The sequence below is a fragment of the Rhinopithecus roxellana genome, chromosome 8, assembly GCF_007565055.1.
Source record: "Rhinopithecus roxellana isolate Shanxi Qingling chromosome 8, ASM756505v1, whole genome shotgun sequence".
Classification (NCBI taxonomy): Eukaryota; Metazoa; Chordata; class Mammalia; order Primates; family Cercopithecidae; genus Rhinopithecus; species Rhinopithecus roxellana.
The window spans coordinates 37,448,385-37,472,242 of NC_044556.1; the positions used below are offsets into that span (position 1 = coordinate 37,448,385).

General features: G+C 40.4%; 1 protein-coding gene across 2 annotated transcripts in view; it reads right to left on the reverse strand.

Moving 5' to 3' along the window:
• Positions 1 to 3,814: 3,814 nt before the first annotated feature.
• Positions 3,815 to 23,858, reverse strand: part of TSPAN2 (tetraspanin 2) — a 43,866-nt gene continuing 23,822 nt past the window's right edge. The window contains exons 3-8 of one of the 2 annotated variants that reach the window (XM_010371947.2): positions 19,858 to 19,955; positions 18,159 to 18,233; positions 16,567 to 16,665; positions 15,219 to 15,290; positions 9,153 to 9,236; positions 3,815 to 6,366 (exon numbers count right to left, since the gene is read on the reverse strand). In XM_010371947.2, coding sequence (XP_010370249.1) covers positions 6,301 to 6,366; positions 9,153 to 9,236; positions 15,219 to 15,290; positions 16,567 to 16,665; positions 18,159 to 18,233; positions 19,858 to 19,955 — 494 coding nt within the window. In that variant the 3' untranslated portion in view covers positions 3,815 to 6,300. The remainder of the gene's footprint in view (positions 6,367 to 9,152; positions 9,237 to 15,218; positions 15,291 to 16,566; positions 16,666 to 18,158; positions 18,234 to 19,857; positions 19,956 to 23,858) is intronic. The other variant, XM_030936848.1, reaches the window with a different exon arrangement.

The window sequence follows — 23,858 nt, forward strand, 5'->3', positions numbered from 1 at the left end:
AGGAAAGACAACATGCAAGATCATAAAACAAGTCTTAAACTCAAAAAATTGAAATAATATTAAATATTCAGGCTGCAATGGAATAAAATCTAGAAATCAATAACAAGAAGAACATTGAAAATGGAACAAATATATGTAAATTAAACAACATGCTCCTCAATGACCAATGGGTCAATGAAGAAATTAAAAATATTTTTAAAATTCTTGAAAGAAATGAAATTAGAAATACAGCATACCAAACCAATGGAATACAGCAAAAGCAGTATTAAGAAGGAAGTTTATAGTAATAAATGCATATATCAAAAAAGTAAAAAGACTTCAAATAGACAAACTAATGATATGCCTTAAAGAACTAGAGAAGCAAGAACATACCAAATCCCAAACTAGTAGAAGAAAATCAATAATAAAAACGAGAGTAGAGATAAAATGGACACTAAAAAACAATGCAAAAGAGCAACAAAATGAAAAATGAAATTTTTTAAAAGATAAAAAATGACAAAATTTTAGCTAGACTAATTAGGAAAAAAGAAAGACCTAAGTAAATAAGAGACAAAAAAGAAGACATTAAAACTGATACCATAGTAATACAAAAGATTATTAGAGACTTTTGAACTATATGCCAATAAATTGAAAAACCTAGAAAAAAAGAATAACTTTCTAAATACATACAATTTACCATGATTGAACCATGAAGAAGTAGAAAACCTGAATAGATTAATAACAAGTAATAAGATAAAAGCAGTAATAGAAGCCACCCATCAAAGAAAATCCCAGGACCTGATGGCTTCACTGCCAAATTTTATCAAATATTTAAAGAACACCAATTCTACTAAAACTATTCCCCAAAACCGAAGAGCTAATTCAATGCGCCCAGCATTACCCTGATAGCCATACCAAACAAAAATACAACAAAGAAGATGATAGACCAATATTCCCGATGAACATAGATGCAAAAATACGCGACAAAATACTAGCAAACAGAATTCAACAACACATTAAAAAGGTCATTCACCATGATCAATTAATTGAGATTCATTTCAGGGATACAAGGATGGTTCAACATACACAAATCAATAAACATTAATATTAACAAGGACAAAAACCATATGAACATTTGAATAGATACTGAAAAGGCATTCGAAAAAATTTAGTATCCTTTATGATAAAAACCCTCAACAAACTGGTGATAGAAGGAACATAACACAAAACATTAAAAGCCATATAAGATAAACCCACAGCTAACATCATATTGAACACGGAAAAATAAAAAATTAAAAGCCTTTCTTTGTTTTTTTTTTTTCTTTTGAGACAGGGTCTCACTCTCTCACCCAAGCTGGAGTGCAATGGCGTGATCTCGGCTCACTGCAACCTCTGCCTCCAAGGCTCAAGCAATTCTTATGCCTCAACCTCCCAAGTAGCTGGGATTACAGGCATGCGCTACCAAGTCCTGCTAATTTTTGTATTTTCAGTACAGACGGGGTTTCACCATGTTGGCCAGGGTGATCTCAAACTCCCGACCTCGTGATCCACCTGCCTCGGCCTCCTGAAGTGCTGGGATTACCAGCGTTAGCCACTGTGCCTGGCCAAAAATTAAAAGATGTGGAAAAAGACAATAATGCCCACCACCTTCACCACTTCCATTCAACGTAGACCTGGAAGTCCTATACAGAGCAATTCATCGAGAGAAAAAAAGGGCATCCAAATTGGAAAGAAAGAAGTCAAGTCATCCTTGTTTGCAGAAGACATGTTTTATATTTAGAAAAACCTACAGATTCCACCAAAAAAATTGTTAAAACTGATAAATGAATTCAGTAAAGTTGCAGGATATAAAATAAAAATTAAAAAATCAGTAGTATTTTTATATGCCAGCAGTGAACAATCTGAAAAAGAAATCAAGAAAGCAATCCCATTTACAATAACTACAAAAAAATGTAGGAATAAATTTAACCAAAGAAGTGAAAGGTCTCTATAATGAAAGCTATGAAATGCTAATGAAATAAATTGAAGAGGACAGAAAAAAATGGAAAAATATTCCATGTTCATGGTTGGAAGACTTGATATTGTTAAAATGACCATACTACCCAAAGTGTTCCACAGATTCAATGCAATCCCTATCAAAATACCAATGACTTTTTTTTCACAAAATTAGAAAAAAACAATGCTAAAATTCACATGGAACCACACACACACACAAAACCCCAAATAGTCAAAGCAAACCTCGGCAGAAAGAATAAAAGCTGAAGGCATCACACTACCTATCTTTAAAATATACCGCAAAGCTATAGTAACCAAAACAGAATGGTATTGGCATAAAAACAAACACATAGACCAATGGAACAGAATAGAGAACCCAGAAATAAATCCATGCATTTACAGCTAACTCACTTTTGACAAAGGCACTAAGAACTTACACTGGGAAAAGAACAGTTTCTTCAACAAATAGTGCTGAGAAAACTGATTATCTACATGCAGAAAAATGAGACCAGACCCCTATTTCTCACCCTACACAAAATTCAAATGTATCAAAGACTTAAATGTAAGATCTGAAACTATGAAACTACTAGAAGAAAACACTGGGAAAATGCTTCAGGACACTGGTGTGGGCAAATATTTTTGGGGTAAAACCTCAAAAGCGCAGGCAACCAAAGTAAAAATTGACAAATGGGATTGCATCAAGATAAAAAGTTTCTGCACAACACAGGAAACAATCAACAGTCACTATGCAAAACAGTTTGAAGGTTCCTCAAAAAACTAAAAATAGTACTACCATATGACTCAGCAATCCTACTGTTGGGTATACATCCACAAGATAGAAAATCAGTATATCAAAGAGATGTCTGCATGTTCATATTTATTACAGCACTATTCACAATAGCCAAGATGCAGAATCAATCCAAGTGTCCATCAACAGATGGATAAAGAAAATGTGCTATATACACACGATGAAATATTACTCAGCCATGACAATGGCTGATTAATGAATAAAATCCTGTCAATTGCAGCAACATGGATAGAATTGGAGGATATTAACTGAGATAAGCCAGGCACAGAAAGACAAATATCATCAAGATAAATCATGTTCTTAGTCACATGTGGGAGCTATAAAACTTGATCTCATGGGGAGCTATAAAAGTTGATCTCATAGAGGTAGTAAATACAATGGTGCTTACCAGAAGCTGGAAACGGGAGCAGACAGGGAGGGATGAAAAGGGGTTGATTACTGGGTATAAAAATACAGTTAGATAAAATGAATAAGTTCTAATATTTGGTAGCACAATAAGGTGACTATAGTTAACAATAATTTATTATATATTTTAAAAGGCCTAGGAGATCTGGAATGTTCCCAACATAAGGAAATGATAAATATTTCACGTAATAGATATCCCAATTACCCTGATGTGATTATTACACATTGTATGCTAATATCAAAATATCACATATATCCCATAAATATGTACAACTATTATGTAATAATAAAAAAATTAAAATTAAAAAAATAAAGTATATGAGAGGATATGCATAGGTTATATGCAAATGCCACACAATTTTATATAAGGGGCTTGGACATCTGTGGATTTTGGTATCCACAGGGGATCCTGGAACCATTCTCCTATAAATACTGAGAGATGACTGTATATGCAATAACAGTCCTTAGGGTGTTGCTTTTAAGTCAACTATCAATAGCAAATTATAGAAGGGTTACCACTCTGTTGTTTTTAATCACATTATTTGATTGGTAGTTAGACATTTAGATAAGTTGGGTGAAGGTTTGTAGAAAGATACAATATGACTTTAAGATAAATCAAGCAAGCAATTTCAGTATATAGAAAATTTAATATGAAATCACTTAAAATATTTCAACATTAAGAAGTTTTAGTTCAGTGCCTTGGCATGAGACGTTTAAAAGCATATTTGGGTCTAATCTCAAATTAGTTCAGGGGAACAGAAATAACTGAAAATTTATGTATATGTGTGTGTGTATATATACACACATCTATATATACATGTATATATTCAAATTATATATGTATAAAGATATTTGTAGAATCAAGATATATAGGGATTATATATCTATGTATAGATATACTATATGTGTCTATTTATACAGATATATATATTTATCTTCCTGTGTATGTATATACACATGTGTATATACATGTGTATATACACAGACACACACATATAAAATCTATTGTAGCTTAGTGGTGGAATTTTCTAATTTTTCTCACACACATAGTTTGGAAAGCTTACCCCCAAAGGGGCACATTAAACCGTACATGGAACAGAACCCTTCTCTTCTACTTTAATTCATTTCTTTTTAAATTTATTTATTTCTATTCTTCCACTTTTAACTATTGTAGTCTCCTTTAAAGTTGTTAATTCAGATAGGAAATTGAACTCACTTTTGTGGAATCAGAGATAATTCTGAGTTGGAAAGAACCTGAGTATGTACTTGGGCCTGTTTCCTGTCTTCAGGCAAAGAGATAAGCTAAAGCTAAGAGAGATGGACTGTCTGTTCTTTGCCTAAAAGGTCACATTTCTCAACTACTGGGATACAAGTTATATTTCATGAAGTAATTTTTGTAAAATAATTTTTCTTTAGCTATAGACACAGTAAAGTAGCTATGTATAATTAAGTTTTTAGCTTGCCTCAAATATGACCTTTGTTCTTCTAGAAAAGTTTCCTCCAAAATCAGTAGCAGTAGCAAGTATGGCAGAAAGAAAATGTGGTTCTCCATGGGAGAGAGACTATTTCAAGCAGTTATATCTTTTTAGCAAAATGTTTTGTGAGTTTTTTTGGGAGTGTGACACTTTTAGTGCACACTCAAAGACTTGTGTTTTCACATGTACAGAAGTTCACGTGGGGGTTTCCAAAGCCTCCCGTAGTTTCACTTAAGTGTGGCCTTATAAAATGCAGTTTAAAAAAAATCTATGGTTTACTAAATGTAACATGTTAAAAATTACTGAAAAATTTGCCAATGTAAATCCTAAATTTGGGTTTACTAACTTAAAATGAAGCATTAAGACCAAAAAAATTTGAAAATTTTATTTTCACAGGGGATTTGCACAAAAAGAACATATTTTTGTTCTGTGAGTATATAAGCATTTTCGTTTCCTTAACTTGTTTCCGTTGTCTGCACACAACTAGAAGATGCTTTTCTTTATTTTGGTTTGGCCAAAGATGCTAATGGTTAAATTATGAAGGACTTTGCTTTACTTATTTTAAGTGGTGAAAACTGTAGTTCTTAATCTATGAAGAATTCTCCAGGTGGAGATATAAGAAAAATACAAAAAATTGGGAAAACATGTAAATGTAAGTTATGAGGTATTTCAAAGATACAGTGCCAGTAAAAATTCTCTTTCCCACAATTTTCAACTGCCAGATCTCTTGCTTTAGTCTTTTTGTCCTTATATTTGGAGAAACAGAAGAGTTTGAGATAAAAGTCCCTTTGAGGATGTGAGGGTTGCAGTAGTTTACAGCAGGGTCAGAAAAGGAAAGTAATAAAGCAATATTTACATGATTTTGTATAAGAACAAAAATATTTCCTTAGGAAGTTGTTAAAAGGTTTTTAGTCCTATAAACACTCACTTTTATAGGGCACATGATTGTCTGTGTGACTTCTCTTTCCAGAGGAAGACTTTTTTATTTTTAAATTCTAGGAAAGCATGACTTATTCAAATTAGATTTTCCATGCTATATTTAGTTTTACAGATGTGTTTAGTTCTAAAACTGTGGTTTACTGTATTCTGGGGAGAGCATGTATATAAAAAAAACCCAGGACACCCTTACAACCAACTTAGATACAGTCAGTTTTAACACTCCATTGTGATCTCTCAATTCTACAGCTTATTGCTTCCATTAAGAAGAAATCTCTGAATTCTCTGCATCTAATTTTCAATGGCTACAGTCTGAGAAATTGACCCATTATCACTTTTTCTAAATAACCAAGTTCTCAAAGTTTCTGAAAGCTCTTTGATCTTTTTTTCTGGGAGTGAAATAGGTTGTTTCTCTTATATAACAAGAATCAGGAATTCCCAGCCAACAGATTTCATTATGTATAAAGCATATTTCAGAAACACACAGGCCACACATGAATATGCTCTCAGTCAACATTCACAGGCATTCACTCAAGGGATAAACCAGTAATGAGCCAAACATATGTACTCATGCAAATGTACAATTGACAGCAAATTATTTTAGATACTAATGTCATTTCAGTATTAAAAATGAGCTGGAAGACAGCTCCTGTGACATTTGGTATGAAAGCTTTAGATTGCAATTTTCATGTAGAAGTAGCTTCATATCACATCTCGTGAGTTTCGTATCGCACAGCAGAGGACCATACTGAATATCATGCCAAAGATCTGCAACAGAAGGAAACACTCATCGGTGACTTTGAAATGGGTACTGATTGGTAAAAAGTTCAGCAGACTTCCTGTGTGTCTAACTCAAGTTAACAAATAATTATAACCAATAATTACCAGTTACAAATGACATTTTAGTATGTTACTTAAGGTTGGCTATGGGGTAAAGATTTCCAGATTAACTGTTTAAATGTATGTGATTATTGTTAACAAGTAACAAGGCTCTGCTTTAAAGGAACCTACCCTGCTTCAGAATTATAGAACCGTTCTGAATATTTGTGAAAGACAGATATAATACTGGCTTTGGAATTTTATATTTCAGGTTAATCCCAGATCTCTTTTATAAGTTTATTTTGAAAACTGTGTTCATAACCATTTGTTGTTTAGATATGCTTGTGGTCTAAATAATCTTCCATTGTTGGAAAAGCTCTGAATTTTTACAACAGTGTCCGTATATCAAAAAATGGAGTATCAGCTGGGTGCAGTGGCTTATGCCTGTAATCCCAGCACTTTGGGAGGCTGTGGTGGGAGGATGGCTTGAGCTCAAGAGTTCTAGACCAGCCTGGGAAACATGGTGAAACCCTGTCACTACAAAAAATACAAAAATTAGCCGAGTATGGTGGTGTGTCCCTACAGTCCCAGGTGCTTGGCAAGCTAAGGCGGGAGGATCGCTTGAGCCCAGGAGGTCGAGGCTGCAGTGAGCTATGATCGCACCACTTCACTCCCTGGTGACAGAGAACCTGTCTCACAAAAAAAGAAAAAAAAATGTGGAGCATCACTTCATTTTTGGTCCATTTTTAAGGGCAAATGATGCTTCACTGTTTAATTCAACAGTTTTAGCAAAGCATAAACTAAAGTGTTTATACTATGATATTATTGACTTTTACCTTTTGGATAGTTCTCTGAGAAGTCAAATACTTGATTGAAATCAATATCCACTTCCATGGTTTAAATAGAAGAATGTCAAAGATTCTTGTCTGCAGTTATTTCCCCTACAATTTTGTAGAGCCCATGGACCCCTATCTGTAGGCACCATTCTATAAACTACTGTCAAGGTTTATTTTAAAAAATGGGTACTATAACTTTCTGGTTCTCTCCTCAATTTCATCCTAAGTCAGACTAGGATCTGTAAATGTTAAATTCAATAAGATGAATGATCAGTTGTTTTGAAAAGGGAGGGACAGAAGCAGGTAAGGGTATGGCCAGGAACAGCATTTCAAGCTTCTGGATGACAGAACTCAGTACCAGTATGTAGCACAGAAGACACTCAATGGACATTTAGTTAACTGATTACATTGTGCAACTCTCACTTCACAGAGAAAAGAACGAAGAAACCTGGAGGTGCCGACTCAAGATAGGCTCACTATGGGCATTTCCCCTTTACCACTGCCATAAGGTTGGATGCAATCTCTACCCCATCCTGGCTTCAGTGAGACTTCTTCAGTCTCAGCCTACTGCTGACACGAGTCAGGGGTGAATGCTTCTAGGCTGCTCATTTGCTGAGATTGTGAAACATGCTCAGACCTGCCTCAGGATTGTCCTTTGGGGAGCTGCAGAACTGCAGCCAGGCTATCCCCAGAGCAGGTGGGGAGGAGATTTGGAGGGCCTCAGCAGAGTATTTCCAGCCACTTCCCCACCCCTCTGTGCTCTAAATACAGAAAAGGGGAAGGTGCTTGTGTGTCCCCTGATAACTGCAAATTCACTGATTTCCTCACAATTCCCACAGCCCTTGCCTTAGTTTAGGCCATGAATTAATCTACATAGAGGGCTAGAGACTAAGTGCCATCTTAGTATTAGGTATTATCACCCAACCCCTGAACAATGGAAATCACCCTTTAACCAGCCTGCGAAATCCAAGTCTTGCCTCCCTCCAACCTTTCCTCTATCCTCTACCACAGGTTCTTCCAACCCTTGGTTACTCCCCTCTCCTTAAGGATGAAGCCCACCCTTTCAAAGGGGCATGCAGAGACCTCAATGATGTGGACGCAACACTCTCTCCATTACCATCTCTCGCAACTCCTGCCATACCTGTCCGCTGCTCTCCGTTCTTCCCACACACTCTTCTTCTGTACTTTAGACGTACAGAGCCACCTGGTGGTGACCTGGATGTACTACGCTTAATAACTTCTGTGGCATTGCCTTTGCCTGGTAGATTATTCAGAGAGCTGGCATTTGTTGAGTGCTATATGTCCCAGACACTTTACCTGTAATAATTTGTAATACTACTTTATATGTAGTATTCCATTTAATTTTCACGGCAGTCTTATGAGGTTTATATATTAAGAAGATGAGGAAATTGAGGTGTAGAGAAGTTAAGAAACTTTCCTATGATCCCAGAGCTTGCAAGTGGTGGAGTCCAGAGTTAAATCCAAACTATGTGATGCCAGAGCTCACCCTATTAATCTCTATGCTCTGCTGCCTCTTCAAATCATAGATGAGAGAGATTAACCTGATACGTTGCACTGAATTTGTAACAGTAGAAAGAGACCCAGAACTGAAAATCATTTATCTGGGTTACAGATGGTAGCCTTAAAATGGGAAGTTAATAACAATGGTACACTCAAGGTCATAATAAGTTAAAGTTGAAATTTGTGTTATATTTTAGAGGACAAACTATTAATATATTTAATGAGCTTTGTTCTTAGAAGATATAACACATTGTGAACAAAGGTCTTTTTTCTTTATGAGAATTCTCTCTTAAGATACTATCACACTTGAAGAGAAATAAGATGCAAAGTTTCAAGGCTTTTAGAGGGCAAAAAAGGTAAGTTCTAGAACTTTCTCACCGTGAGACCTGCAATTCCAATACCGACAATTCCAATGAGCTGGAGCTTAACACTGATTATGGTCTCAATTTCATCGATGCAATTCTGTTTTGAGGAAAAAAAGCCAGGAATAAAAACTGATTGTATGTGTCAATCATTACCCTGATCCAATCCTTTCCATCCCTACAGTTCATTCTATGAGAGTCAATCCACGCCAGCTTCTACTCGTGTTTCAACAATTCATCTTTGATAACATCATCGTGATAAACAATGCAAAAATGCAGTTTGGGGAAAAAAATAGAAGTCTCTCTTTTGGGTGAGATTTTCATGTTTAGGACATTGGCTTCTTCAGAGCCCTGAAATATGACTGGAGGATGTCTGGTTCCAAGGAATCTAAAAATTTGGAGCCACTTCTTACTTGTAGCAAATAAGTAAAATGCCCTTAAAACAATAACTCTTTGTTTTCATATTGTCCTTTACAGTTTAAAATACTTTCTATGTCTTTGATCCAATTTACTATGCAAGGTAGGCATGACCTATTAAGAAACTAAAAAGTCTTAACAGGTTCAAGTTAAACAAAGTAAGCCAAGAATTAGAAAAGCCAAGTCTTGGGAGCTAAAAGACCATTCTTTTCTGTGGTGGCTGGGCTAGGCTGGGTGGGTTCCTATCCTTTCATCTGTGCCCATAAGAGACCTGCGCAGCATAGATTCAAAGGGCCTTCATGGATGTGGGGAAACTTAGACAGAAAGCCAAATAGATCACCTGTAACTATTATTAGTTTCCCCAACTGCAAACACTCCTATTTGGAGTGCTCTTAAATAGCCGGATACTCTCAATTCAGCAGTATCCTCAGATTGGTCAGATCTGTTTGCTTGTCACTGGTTGGTTCCTTCTGATACCATCTGAGCTATGTGAAACCCTCACTTCTCTCTTTGTATTTCCGATCACACTTCATTCATTCAACAAACATTTCTTGAGCATCTACCTTGCATTAGTCACTGGAAGAGGGGTGGCAGATGCAGAGACAATAGGATATGGTTTCTCCTGCTTTCTGGGAATTCACAGTTTAGAGAAGGACACAGATCCACAAGAGAAAGCTATAACACATTCTGACAAAAGTATGAAAACTACTGTTCTATAGAGTGGCTCCCTTACTTAGTGGAAAAAATGAGAGTCAACCTATAGCAATTCTTTCACTCTTCCTCTCCTTCTCCTATACACTTAGATGCTCCCTTCCTTCAGTGCCAGGCATTGCTGTAGGTAGCAAGCACACTCCTGACTCCTTTTTCTCTAATCAGAGCCAAAGAGGTACCCTTCTCTGTTGAAAGTTAACCTCATGGCTGGGCGTGGTGGCTCACACCTATAATCCCAGAACTTTGGGAGGCTGAGGTGGGTGGATCACCTGAGGTCAGGAGTTCGAGATCAGCCTGGCCAACATGGCGAAACCCCATCTCTACTAAAAATACAAAAATTAGCTGGGCATGGTGGCACCTGCCTGTAATCCCAGCTACTAGTGGGGCTGAGGCAGGAGGATCACTTGAACCTGGGAGGCGGAGGTTGCAGTGAGCCAAGATCTTGCCACTACACTCCAGCCTGGGCAACAGACTGAGACTCCGTCTCAATAAACAAATAAATAAATAAAAATAAAAGAAAGTTAACCTCATATCCTGCTTTGGGTCTCTCCCTCAGCTCCTCAGGAAGCCTGTGCTGCCAGTTACTTTTTTTCCTTCCTATACATTCAGCCTTTCCTTATCCATTGACATTTCCACTTATCCTATTACCATGCTCAAGTTCTTCAATCAAAACAAACGAAACAACACTCAAGACTGTCCTCCTCTAGTTCTGCCATTAGGCCCTCCTTCCCTTCATTGCCAGTTTCTTTTTGTAAAAAACAAATGTACAAAAGATATATTGGCTTTAGTCACAAAAGGAATACATGCTTCTTGTAGAAATCTGGAAAACAGATGTTTTTTTGAAAAAGAAGCATCTGTACTCTCACCATAAAAGGTAATAAATTTGTTGGTGATACTTACACACACAAACACACCTACACCCTTAGGTCATTCTCTATATTCAACAGTGTGCTTTTTTAACTGAACAACTTCAAAAATGCCTTGTTTCACTAAAAAATTCTTTGAAATCATGATTCTTTTTTTTTGGAGACAGAATCTTGCTCTGTCACCCAGGCTGTAGTGCAGTGGCGCAATCTCGGCTCACTGCAACCTCTGCCTCCCAGGTTCAAGAGATTCTCCTGCCTCAGCCTCCTGTGTAGCTGGGATTACAGGCACATGCCACCATGCCTGGCTAATTTTTGTATTTTTAGTAGAGACGGGATTTCACCATGTTGCCCAGGGTGGGCTTGAACTCCTCAGCTCAGGCAATTCACCTCCCTCTGCCTCCCTAAATGCTGGGATTACAGACAAAATCATGATCCTTAATGGTGGTAAAACATTTCATCATATGAATATATCACAATTTATCTAAACAATCCCCTACTGCCACATATTAACGGCCTATCCAGCGTTTTGTTCTTATGAATAACATGTAATGAACATGGTTTGCACAAAAATGTCTGTCTGCATTTCTGATTCGTTTTCCTTAGAATAAACTCCGAGAAGTGGAATTTCTGGATAGAAGAGCATAAACATACTTAATCCTCTAGTCTTACACAGTCATACTGATCTTTAAAACTATTTACTAATTTCTCTGAACATGCTCATCACATCACTCTTACCAAAACCGTGTCTTATTAAGGAAAAAAAAAAAAAAACACTTGGTCAATTTCATAGGTTAAACAACAGCATCTCTTCATTTTAATGTGCTATTAATTTTACATATTACTTTTAATTTCCTATATTTTCTATACGTTTAATGGTAATGTGGACTTTGGCTTTTGTAAGCTTTCTTTTTGTGTCCTTGGTTCAAATCCAAACTTCTTGAAAGGATGCTCTCTCTCCTCACATCTTGCTCTCTGAAACCTGGGCTCTGTCCTCATTCCATCCCTCATAGCACGCACCAGTTGGTTCCTTACATGCTAAATCCTGCCAGCTTTTCAGTAGTTATTAGCAGACCTTCTTAGGCTTTTAGTTCCCCATACAAACCATGGCATTTCTACCTCTGTGCTGTTGTTTACCCTGGTCTCTCTGCAGGCAGGCCTCCCCCTCCCGCTTCCTGCCCAATGCTAGCATAATTACTTTCCATTCTTGAAGATTTAGCTGAGACATCATTACCTCGTCAGCCTTCCCCATCCCCCAGCCTCTGGCCTCTCCTAAGTGTCTTTCCCCCTGTGCTTTCGGAGCACGATGCACATTCCATGCATGCCTAATCACTGCACTGTGTGGACTTCATGTTCGTCCCTCCTATTAGACTGTAATGCAAGCTCCTTGGGAGTAGGAACCTCTTCTCCTTCCCCTTTGCATCCACAGTGCCGAACATAAGGTAGGCAGCTGATCAATACTGAATCGCCCTCAACAGCAGCATACGGGCCTGGTGACCATTCCCTCTCCTTCCTGCAGTGTCTCCTCACTTGTGTCTGGCTGCCCCTCCGAGTTTCCTTCTTTGGCACCTCTTCTTTTGCCCACCTTTAAATGTGGTTGTTCCCCAAGGCTCTATCCTCATCCTTCTTTTCTTCCAAGTCTAATGGATCAAATCCGTATTTATAGCTTTAAGTTTCCCATCAAGTGCTGACACTCAGACCTCTCTCCTGAGCGACAAACCAGATTTTCCAACTGCCTACTGGCTATTTCCACTTGGAAGTGCCACTGGTTCCTCAAAATCACCATGTTAAACACAAAGCTCATTTTTCTCCACAACTGGCTCCTTTTCCTCTCTCCCTCAGCTCCGTAAATGACACCATCATCTATGTAGGTGGTGAAGTCAAAAACCCAGTAGTGGATTCTCCTCTCTCCTCTGATTTTTAACTGGTCACCACTCCTGTAGACGTCACTTTCTAAAAGACCCTCTTTAACATCTCTTGCTAACAACAAGGGTAGCAGCCTTCCCAATGTGTCTCTCAGCTCAACGCTATTCATTTTCCATCAATCCTCTATGCTGCCACTAGAGCAAATTTGGTAAAATGTAGATCCCATCCCAGATTCTACCTTCAATGGCTTCCTAAGCTATCAGCATGAAGGCTAGACTTTTGGTCTCACAAGAGTGCCCTTGGCCCTTTGAGTATGGGTCCCTCCTTTCTGAAGTACTCATCTCCCACAGGCAACCTGGGCTTTCAGACACTTCCGCCGCTGGCACTCGCCTGCAGACAGCTACCTTTTCTCTCCTCCATACCTTTGCCCTGTGTTTCTGCCAGAAATATCCCACTCTTTTTTGCTTGCTTACTGAACTCCTAGTCATCCCTCAAAATTCATCCTGAGAATCACATCAGGGAAGCAAGCGCCTGTGGACCCTGGAATCCTATGCCAGGTTCGTCCTATGCACTGTCCTCATAGCCTTAACTCAGCCCACGAGCTGTACATGGCTCCTGTGCGGGTCTCCCCTGCCAGACGTGAGCACTTTGAGGGGAGTGCTGTCTTGTTCATTTCATCCAACTCAGAAAGACCCAACCAGTGTTAAATGGGCAATTCGGGACACAAGCTGGAGCTAAAATCTCATTCACCCATTCACAGCCGAGGATCTAAGAACATCTACATTATTGTCTCCATAGTCTCATAGTTCCCTCTCTCGTTCCCACATTGTATTTTTCCCCAATTACTTCGCTGAAACTGTATGACAAAAGTCATTAATGATATTCTAACCAACAAATCCAACAAACTATTTTTGGTCTTCATTTACTTGTCTCTTCCCGGCATCTGACTTTATGGGTGAACCATCTCCACCTTGGCTTCCCAAGTAGACTCTGACTCCTCCTTCACAGTCTCTTGTGCTGGCTTTTTGGCCTCAGTCTGCCCCTGAAATGAGGGAGCCCCTCCTCCTTCCTTGTTCTGTTCACTCTCCCTGGTGCTCTCGTTCACTCCGAGGACTTCGGCTACAGCCAAACTGCTCAGTTTCCCACACAAGGACAAGTACAAACTTGACCAAAACCAAAGTTGTCATCTGTCTCCAGGATCTGCCCCTTTCCCTATATTCAGGGAGTGGAACCTCTACCCACCCAGCCACCCAAGCAGAAGTCTGGAAATCTTAGCCCCCTTCCTTCCATTCACTCACCACTTATACCCACTAAGTCACACAGGCCTGTTGATTTTGCCTCCTGAAAGTCTCAACCGTCACTTCCTTTCCATCCCTACTGTTTCTGACTTGCTGTGGCCGCTCAGCCTCTCTTATCAGGGTGATCACAAGTGCCACCTAAGTGGTCTTCCTCCATTACTCTCCAACCCTATTCTATCCTTCATACCCCAGCGGCCTGAAAATACTCTCTACAACTCAAAGTGGATTTGCTCATTCTCTGCTAAAATCAATGGCTTCCTCAAACTTCCAGGTGTCCAATTCTGCCTTTGCCTGCTTCTCTCAACATGTTACCCAGTGCTCTCCATGGGCTCCCTGTTCTCCTGCAGTCCTGGAGTTTTTCAGGTGGCTGTGTCTGCGTTCCTGCTGCTTCCTGGGCTTGGAATGACCTTCCTTTGTTAGAACTCAGCTCAGGGACCCACTCCTCTATGAACCTTTCCTAAATCTGCTGCTTTAGGGCTCCCTGTTCAGACTTCTTACATAGCACTATTGCCCTTGACTAAGTCTGTGAGGCCGCTGAGCACAGGGACCATGTCTTTTTCATCTCAGAGTTCCCAGAAACTGGCATAGTGTCTGACGCACAGAACTGAATAAAGGAAGCATTTATCAGTGCTTGGAGAGGTGTGGGACAACATTCTTGGGCACAAACTTCAGCCCTGGTGACCTTAATTAATACCATAAGCAGGTGGCATCACTACTGGAAGTTGGCATACCATCTTTCCCCAGGGCATCAGGGGACTGTGACACCGCACTGCTTCACTTATTTCACATGGAATAAGGCCAAGCCACAGAAGTCACTGAGAGAGGGCCTCCCAGAATCCCTGAGGTAGGAACTGAGCCCCTGGCCCTACCCTGAAAGCAAAAACACCGCACACTACAGGTAGAGCAGGAACCTTGGTAGAAGCTTACCTTGTGTCCTAGAAGCTCCTTTGGGCATGTAGGCTGAACCTGTTCAGAGCTTTCCTTTCCACAGCACTGAAACTAGAGAGTCAGAAAAGAGACTTCAGGGCCAGGAAGGAGGAGCAGCAGCTACAAGTCTGGGCACCCTGCTAAGGACTGGGGTGCCGAGGCGGCAAAGCAGCTCCGAGGCCCAGTCACTGCAACCCAGACTGCTATTTCTGGAAGGAGAGCGAAGAATCACACAATCATGCTGGCAAAATGAGAAAATGACTTCGCTAAAGCCATCTGAGTTTATGATGGGAAGTGACTCAAGGCAACCCAAACAAGGCAAGAAGCTAATTGACAGTGTCTGTGTAAATTGTTGCTTTTTAGAAAGGGGTTGGGGCTTTAGATTCCTTCTTTCAGACTGGGGGTCATTTAACCTGCTGAGGAGCTCAAGTTTTATGAGCTTCAGGGAGGACTCATTAGCTGAGAATAGTCTGGGAAAGAGGGGAGAAGTGGCTGCAGGAAATTCCAGGGTCCGAAAGACCAGATTTGAAGATTGGCCAGCAAACAGGTATCCTGCCTTAGGCTAGCTGTCCCTTTAAGACAAAAGAACCTGTGTGCTGCCTCAGGTCCCGAGGGCAGCTGAGGTGAAACTGTGTAAATGTATAAATGGTAGCCACTTTCCAGGACATACCTGTCCCAGACAAGAACTAGGTACCTGAAAACACCTGACCCAGGAATTCACAGCTACTTCTCCATATCACAGTGCCTAAAAAATGAGAATGATTCTGGCCTGGCCCATCTCCTCTGCAAGCCTTCCGTGATTAACTGCATGTAGCTCTGAGCACTCCATGGACAGCACAGTCCCACTGAATGTTCTGGAAGGGAGTGTAGCCATCTCCCATGACCCTTCATTTTCCAAATGAGAGAGTTGAGTGGGTATCAGGGAGGCCAAGTAACTTGCTCAAGGTCACGAGGCTGGGAAGTGGCAGAGCGGCAGCCAGAAATTAGCTTTTCTGACTTAAAGATCACACTTGTTTCTGTTACACCACAATGCTGCCCTCTGACAGAGCCTGCTATTTGTTTGGGCTCCTTTCTCTGTAACCTTGTTTGTACTCTTTTGTCTCTTTGGAGCATGTGTCTTTTGGGTTCATGCTCTTCTGTCCCTCTTGTGAACTCTGTGTGACAGACATCTTTCCCTTCTAGGGTTCCACACATAATGCAAACTATGGCACTCGAAAGGGCTAAAATAGGGGGTGCTACTTGGCTTTACTGAATTTACTTTTATTTTTCATCCTGGTGATTGGTGAGAACCTGGCTCAGACATAATCTTCAGAAGCTGCAATTCGAAGGAAGAAGTGAAGTTACTCACTGTTGAGTGGAAGGTGATGAGTGTCCCATTGCCTTTTCCCCTGTCTTTAAGGTAATCATTATAAGCCTCTTCATACATGGTCTGAACATGGCGGATAGCCTGAAAAAATACCAGGAAAAATGAGGGACTACTGAGTGGGAAGTTTTAAACATTCTCCTTTCATCAAGGAAAATCCCCGCTTCCACATCTTTCAAAAATACTGCCTTTCTCATAAGAATGATACAAAGGACTCTGGGGACCTGAGGGAAAGGGTGGGAGAGGGGTGAGGGATAAAAGACTGCACATGGGTACAGCACACACTGCTCGGGTAATGGGTGCACTGAAATCTCTGAAATCACCACTAAAGAACTTACTCGTGTAACCAAACACCACCTGTACCCCACAAAACCTGTTGAAATTAAAAAAAAAAATACTGCCTTTCCATAGGTATTTTAGGATAATTCTGCACATATGGAGAAGATTATAGTTTCTGGAGTCTCTAAGATGCTTTTGAGGATGGAAGGATAGACTAACCAGAACAGTTTTCATGGGCTAGAAAGATTTCTGACAGTTCCCAAACCCAGCTGGGCTTCAGCATCAACTGGGCCCCAGATTCCGGAGCTCCCCCCAGGTGATTCGGATGCATAGCTAGAATTGGGACTTATACATTCCTGTTACCCCATTGGTTAAAAGCATTCAAATCTTTTTATGACATGGTTTAAAAGATATTCATCACCAAGGAAAACTTTCTACATTCAAATAACATATAAAGCTTAGAGAATGCTTTTTCTAGTATAAAAGCTTGTGATTTCAAATCCACAGAAATCCCAAAAGGTCCTAAGATCCCATTCTACTCCTGTATGTAGCTGAATTTAAACTAACCTATGAACACAGCCAGCTACTTCAGAAAAATTCAAAAAGAGGTGGCATTTACTATTCTACATGTTTACTGTTTTTATAGTCTAAAATAAAATAAGTTCATAAACATAATATAATTGACACAGGAGTTAAAGTGAAATATAGCAAACTTAAGTTTCCATTGTTCCTCCTTTTCCATTCCATTCTCTTCTATCCCACAATGTGTTCTACCCTTCTAGAAAGGCTCTTCCTCTGTGTGTCCTCCTGATAAGCTATTCTGGACACCTAGAGTTGGGCAGCAAATATAAACTGGCTTCACTAGCCCACAGCAGGGTAGGCTCTGGTCTTTGAGAATGAAATGGCCCCGTCCAGGTCAATCCTTAAGAAGAAATGACAGTCTGACAGGGGATGAGAATCTAGATTCTTTCTCAAGTCTGTACTCTAACTCTTACCCCATTTCAAACTGGGGAAGAATCTTAAACTAGAGATCCTTTTTTTTTTCTTTTTTGGTTTTATTATAGACCAATTCATAAGTCTAATGGAAGATATGAACTATCTCTCCAAAAAAAGTGAGCATGTATATATGCCTGCACACTCATACACACATATGCTCAGTTCTGCACACCACTTCTAAGTTAAAAAGTTCTGTTTAAACTATAATAATGGAGATTATTTGGTTTCTTAATAATATTATGGGTATCAATATTCTAACACTTTTAACCATCACAGAAAAACATTATAAGTAATTTACTTACTACCCCCTTGCCTATAAAAGCAAATACTCCAGTGGTTACTTCAGCAGCAAATATCACCAGGAGGCAGGTAAAAAACTGTAGAGGAGAAAAAATACTAATTTCATTAATTTAATACCTTCTCAATTTATATATTTTGCACCTTAGCTTCCTTATGTAATGGCTGAGTCGCTTTCATGTGGTTCATTCATTCATTCATTCAGCAATTGTTTATTGGGCATCTATTCTGCACCAGGTACTGTCCTTGGTGCTGAGTATTCAGTGGTGAACAAGATAATATCCCAATGTCTCTGCCACCACGGACCTTGGATTGGACAGGGGAATATATGATAACTGAGTAAAGAAATTAAAAAGTGAGTAAGGTAAGTTCAGATAGTGATGTAAAAATCCCACCACCTAGAACACCACCTGGCATCTATGTGCTCAGTAAATACTTGACAAACACAAAAGACCTAGAAAGATATAAAATAAGGCCAGGAGAGAGAGAGTCACTGATGCAGCTTGGGCATGGGGAAGGGGGTGACTTGAGACTCTGTGGTCTGGAAAGTGTTCTTTGAGGAGATGGGAGTAGAGGTGAGGGGGTGTCCTTCTGGATGGAGTTCTGATCTGGTCTATGGATTTGCTCTGATCAAACTAAGTTCAGTGATAAACAAGACAGAAATGTGCTCAGTAGTAGGAGAAAGAGAAAGAATGAATGGCAAAGAAACAAGTTAGACATCTCATGTAGCAAGAGGTCAGAGGCTGTGGCCAGAGTTAAAAATCCAAAGATCACAATGAGTAACGAGATGAGAGGCTGCGTATTAAAACTGCTGTTTCTGACTCCCTGTGGAGAAATATCAACACTTTCTCTCCTCCTGCCCCTCTTCTTCCTTTCTGTTTCTCTGAGGCTACACTGGCATTGAATGTATGGCAGTTAATTGAAATTATTTGATTTTTTTTAAACAGAGGTTGCTTGTTAAAATAAGCCACAAGAGGGATTTTGGTTAAGTTATTGATCTCAAACATAAATGTTTTCCTTGTAGATAACAGTGCTTCCCTGGCTATAGAAACATTTTAGCTGTCTCACCCACTGTGAAATATATATATATATATATACACACACACACACACACACATATTTTTAAGAACAATCATAGTCACCCCTTACAATTACTAAGTACTTTTACTCCCAAAACATCTTTACACCAATGACCTCATTTCTTTTCACACTTCCCATATGAGGCAGGAACAAAGATAATTTTTTTTTTTCTTTTTTCTTTTTTCAAGACAAGGTCTTGCTCTGTCACTCAGGTTGGAGTGCAGTGGTACAGTCATGGCTCACTGCAGCCTCCCAACTCCTGGGCTTAAGTGATCCTCCCGCCTCAGCCTCCTGAGTAGCTGGGACCACAGGTGTGTGGCATCACACCCGGTAGAGACTGGGTCTCCCTGTGTTGCCCAAGCTAGTCTTGAACTCCTGGGCTCCAGAGATCCTCCTGCCTCGGCCTCCCAAAGTGATTACCAGTGTGAGTCATGGCACCTGGCCCTAGGTAATATTATTCATATATAAGAGATGGAGAAACCAAGACTGAGGGAGGAAAAGTGCGTGCCAAGGGTTCAGAGAGTCCATGGAGGAGCTGGAGCCAGGGGCCAGAGGCACTGACTCCCTTCAGATGCAGGCGGCTCCATCACTCCCATCCCACCATTTACCCCACGCCCCACTTACTGATCCAAGCACACACTGCGACTCCCGCATGGCTCCACAGCACCCGAAGAAACCCACAGCCATCATCAGGGCCCCGGCTCCAACCAGAACATAGAGCCCTGTGGGGAAGAGATCAGAGGAGACCATTGACAGCCAACCGAATGCCTCCATGACCAACTAGGCTTAAGACTCTGGGCACTGCAGAGCATTCTAATAGTACCACAAGGTACTATCCTTACTGCCATGTTTAACACGGAGGAACTGAGCCCCAGAAGGTTAAGCAGTTCGCGTAAGGTCATAGAGCTGGTGCTTGGCACAGCCAGGAGAAAAATAGCCGTGAGCCTCAAAAGGCTGCCCACATCCCGACTCTGTCCTGCCTCTCCAGTGATGGAGGCAGCCATCATTCAGGTGGGGATTTCACTTACTACTTAGTCAAGCCCCAGGTACATTTCTTACAGAGAAAGAAAAGGGCAGAAGTGCTCTGGTTCTGAGAGAACTAAAGCCAAGCCTTTTTCTATTTCCTTCTCTGATTCTGAGATAAGTTAGAATACAATGTGTGACCTGGCACTTGTCTTACTTGGAATCATATTGATGGTCTCTATTTCATTTTTTGCATTTTACTCATATGAGTCACCTGGAAACCACTCCCATTAACAGGGAGGGTGGGGGCTGGTGCCCCGCCTCCATGGGGAACCCCTGGGCCTGGCATTCAGGGTGCTTCCTGGGGCTCCTCTGGGTTGCTGTTGGTGGTTTGTGGGCAGATCTGACAGTTCACAGACCTACTAGGAGCCACAGGCGAGGCTGCTCTGCTTCCTGCCCCACCCCGGCCTGGCCTCGGGGTTCTTTTCAGGGCCCTGAGGCCCTGCTGCTCTGTAGCCCTGAGGCGGGTATTTATTTCCTGCTGTTCCAGCTCTGGCACCTCCTCCCTTTCCCTTTTCTCTAAAAGAATAATTTCATGAGGGAATGGATGTGGTAATGTGAGAAACGATATCATAAAATAATAGTGTTGTTGGCCCCACTGCTTAAACACTTTATTGTTTTTAAAAATGTCTTTCACCAAAGGTCTAATATCCAGAATCTATAAGGAACTTAAATCGACAAGCAAAAAGCAAATAACTCCATTAAAAAGTGGGCAAAAGACATAAACAGACAATTTTCCAAAGAAGACATGCAAGCGAGCAACAAACATGAAATAATGCTCGTCATCTGTAATCATCAGAGAAATGCACATCAAAACCACAATGAGATACCATCTCATAACAGTCAGAATGGCTTTTGCTAAAAAGTCAAAAATAACGGATGTTGGCAAAGCTAGGAGAAAAGGGGACACTTTATACACCACTGCGAATGTAAATCAGTACAGCCACTGCGGAGGGCAGTTTGGAGATGATTCAAATAACTGAGTTGAACTACCACTCGACCCAGCAATCCCATTGCTGGGTAAATACCCAAAGGAAAATAAATCATTCTACCAAAAGGGCACATGTTCACTGCAGCACTATTCACAATAGCAAAAGTATGGAATCAACCCAGATGCCCATCAATGGTAGATTGGATAAAGAAAATGTGGTACATATACAGCACAGAATACTATGCAGCCCTAAAAAAGAACAAAATCATGTCCTTTGCAGCAACATGAATGCAGCTGGAGGCCATTATCCTAAGCAAACTATCACAGGAACAGAACATCAAATACTACATGTTCTCACTTATAAGTAGGAGCTAAATATTGGGTACACATGGACATAAAGATGGGAACAATAGATACTGGGGACTATTAGAGGGGCACAGGGGTTGAAAAACTAACTGTTGGGTACTGTATTCATTACCTGGGTGACAGATTCAGTCATACCCCCAATCTCGGCATCACCCAATATACCTTTGTAACAAACTTGCCCATGTACCCCGATTCTAAAATGAAAGTTGAAAAAGAAAAAAAAAAAGTCGTTCACTGTGTTGCAAAGTTTTCAAAGCTCTTTCACTTCCATCATCTTACTGGCTTCTCCAAACAACCTGGTTAGGTAAGCAAGGACTGTTATTTCTGTTTTACAAATGGAGTTCTGAGAGACAAGATGGCTGCAGGCAGGACGCCCTGGCAGGGCGGCAGCAACACCACCATATTCAGCTCCTTCACGAATGTTTCCTGGTGGACCACCTTGCTGCAGAACATGCCATTGCCTCCCATTGCTACTGCCACAATTGCTATATGATGCAGTTTGCAGATCTATCATGAAGTCACAGCCTGCAGACCAGTTGCCCCCCAAATCCTTATCCATCCTATGCTCCAGCCACCTGGGAATTCACCATGATCTGACTGTGACCTGCTCTTTTCCATTTTGTGCTTTTGCAGGTTCTCATATTAGTCTCTCATTATAGATTTCAAGTCGACAAACAAACCTTATTCATCCTCTCTAGAGAATGCCTTGCACAAGGCAGAATTCTCAGTTGGTGTGCGTTGGATGAGTAGATAAGACAGAGAAAATCAAATCAGTTCCAGGCTGGCTGGCTGTCATCACCCATCTTTGCTTAGAGATACATGCTGGAAACACGTCTTAGCAAACATCCACATAGGAACTACGTAGCTGGGCTCTCCAAAGCCAAGCACAGGAGGATGGTTGCTTCACACCCCGAGAAACCCTGGAATATAGGAAAGAGAGAGGCTCCTGAGGAGGCGGGAGGCTAACTGCACAGGGGCACAGAGGTTTGAGGAGGCCAGAGTTGCTCCCCACTGTAAAGGAAACTGTCTGCTCCCTCAGGCAACAATCCTTATCCTGCTGAAATAATGAGCTGTTCAGGAAAATGTGCTTATTTGAACAATATTTCATTCTTAGGCTATCAGCATCCCAGAGCTCATGGCAAAAACAACCTGAAGCTGTCCTAACAGCTTCAACTTTAAGGCCTCTTCTCAGCCAGCCTCTGTTTTGTATGTGTGGGCCTGTGACTCAGCCCAGCTCCACATGAGCATTGCTTACTGGAGTTGACGGGAAAAGCAGAAGAAATTCTACAAGAGGAGAGGTTCCCTGGGCCTGCTGGATCCAGTTCCAAATCTGGCTATAATACTCTGCATGCCATAAGGCCACCTGTGGCTTCCAAGGATACTTTATACTTCTTATGGTGTGCCTCTCAAAAAATAGCTGCTGAATTTAATTAATTAATTTATAGCCACATTTTAAATTCCAAGATGGTTACTGTAGAGCCCTCTGCTTCCCACAGGAGCAGGTGTGACAAACGCATGACCTACTTCCCGAATCCCTCACGCTTTCCGAGTCCTATTGCCTTTGATTTGAAAAATAGAAAACACTTTGAAATTACATTTTCATCATGAATAGCTGAGCTTTGGGATGCCAGTGATCTCTGGGACATGCTACCACAAGTACTTTCCCTGGGACACCTTCTTTTTTAAAAATTTAAAAAGCATTAAAAATGTTTTTTATTAATATCTTACTGATAGATAATATTTATACATATTTTAGTGGTACATGTGCTAGTTCAATGCATGTATACAATGTGTAAGGATCAAATCAGTGTCACTGGGATATCCATCACCTCAAACATTTATCTTTGTGTTGGGAAGTTAAAATCTAAAAAATTCTTCTAGCTACTTTGAAATACATAAAAATTATTGTTAAATATAATTTCCCTACTGTTCTATAGAATACAATAATTTCTTCCTTCTATTTAACTGTATTTTTGTACCCATTAAGCAGCTTCTCTTTATCTCCCCACCCCCCTACCCTCTGCAGCTTCCAGTAACCATCAAGCTACCCTCGGCCTCCATGAGATCCACTTCTTCAGCTCCCACATGAGTGAGATTATGTGATATCTGACTTTCTGTGCTTGGCTTATTTCACTTAACATAATAGCCTCTAGTTCCATCCATGTTGCTACAAATGATAGGATTTCATTCTTTTTATGGCTGAGTAATATTCCATTGTGTACATGTACCACATTTTCTTCATCCATCCATCTGCTGATGGACACTTACGTTGACTCTGTATCTTGGCTATTGTGAAAAGTGCTGA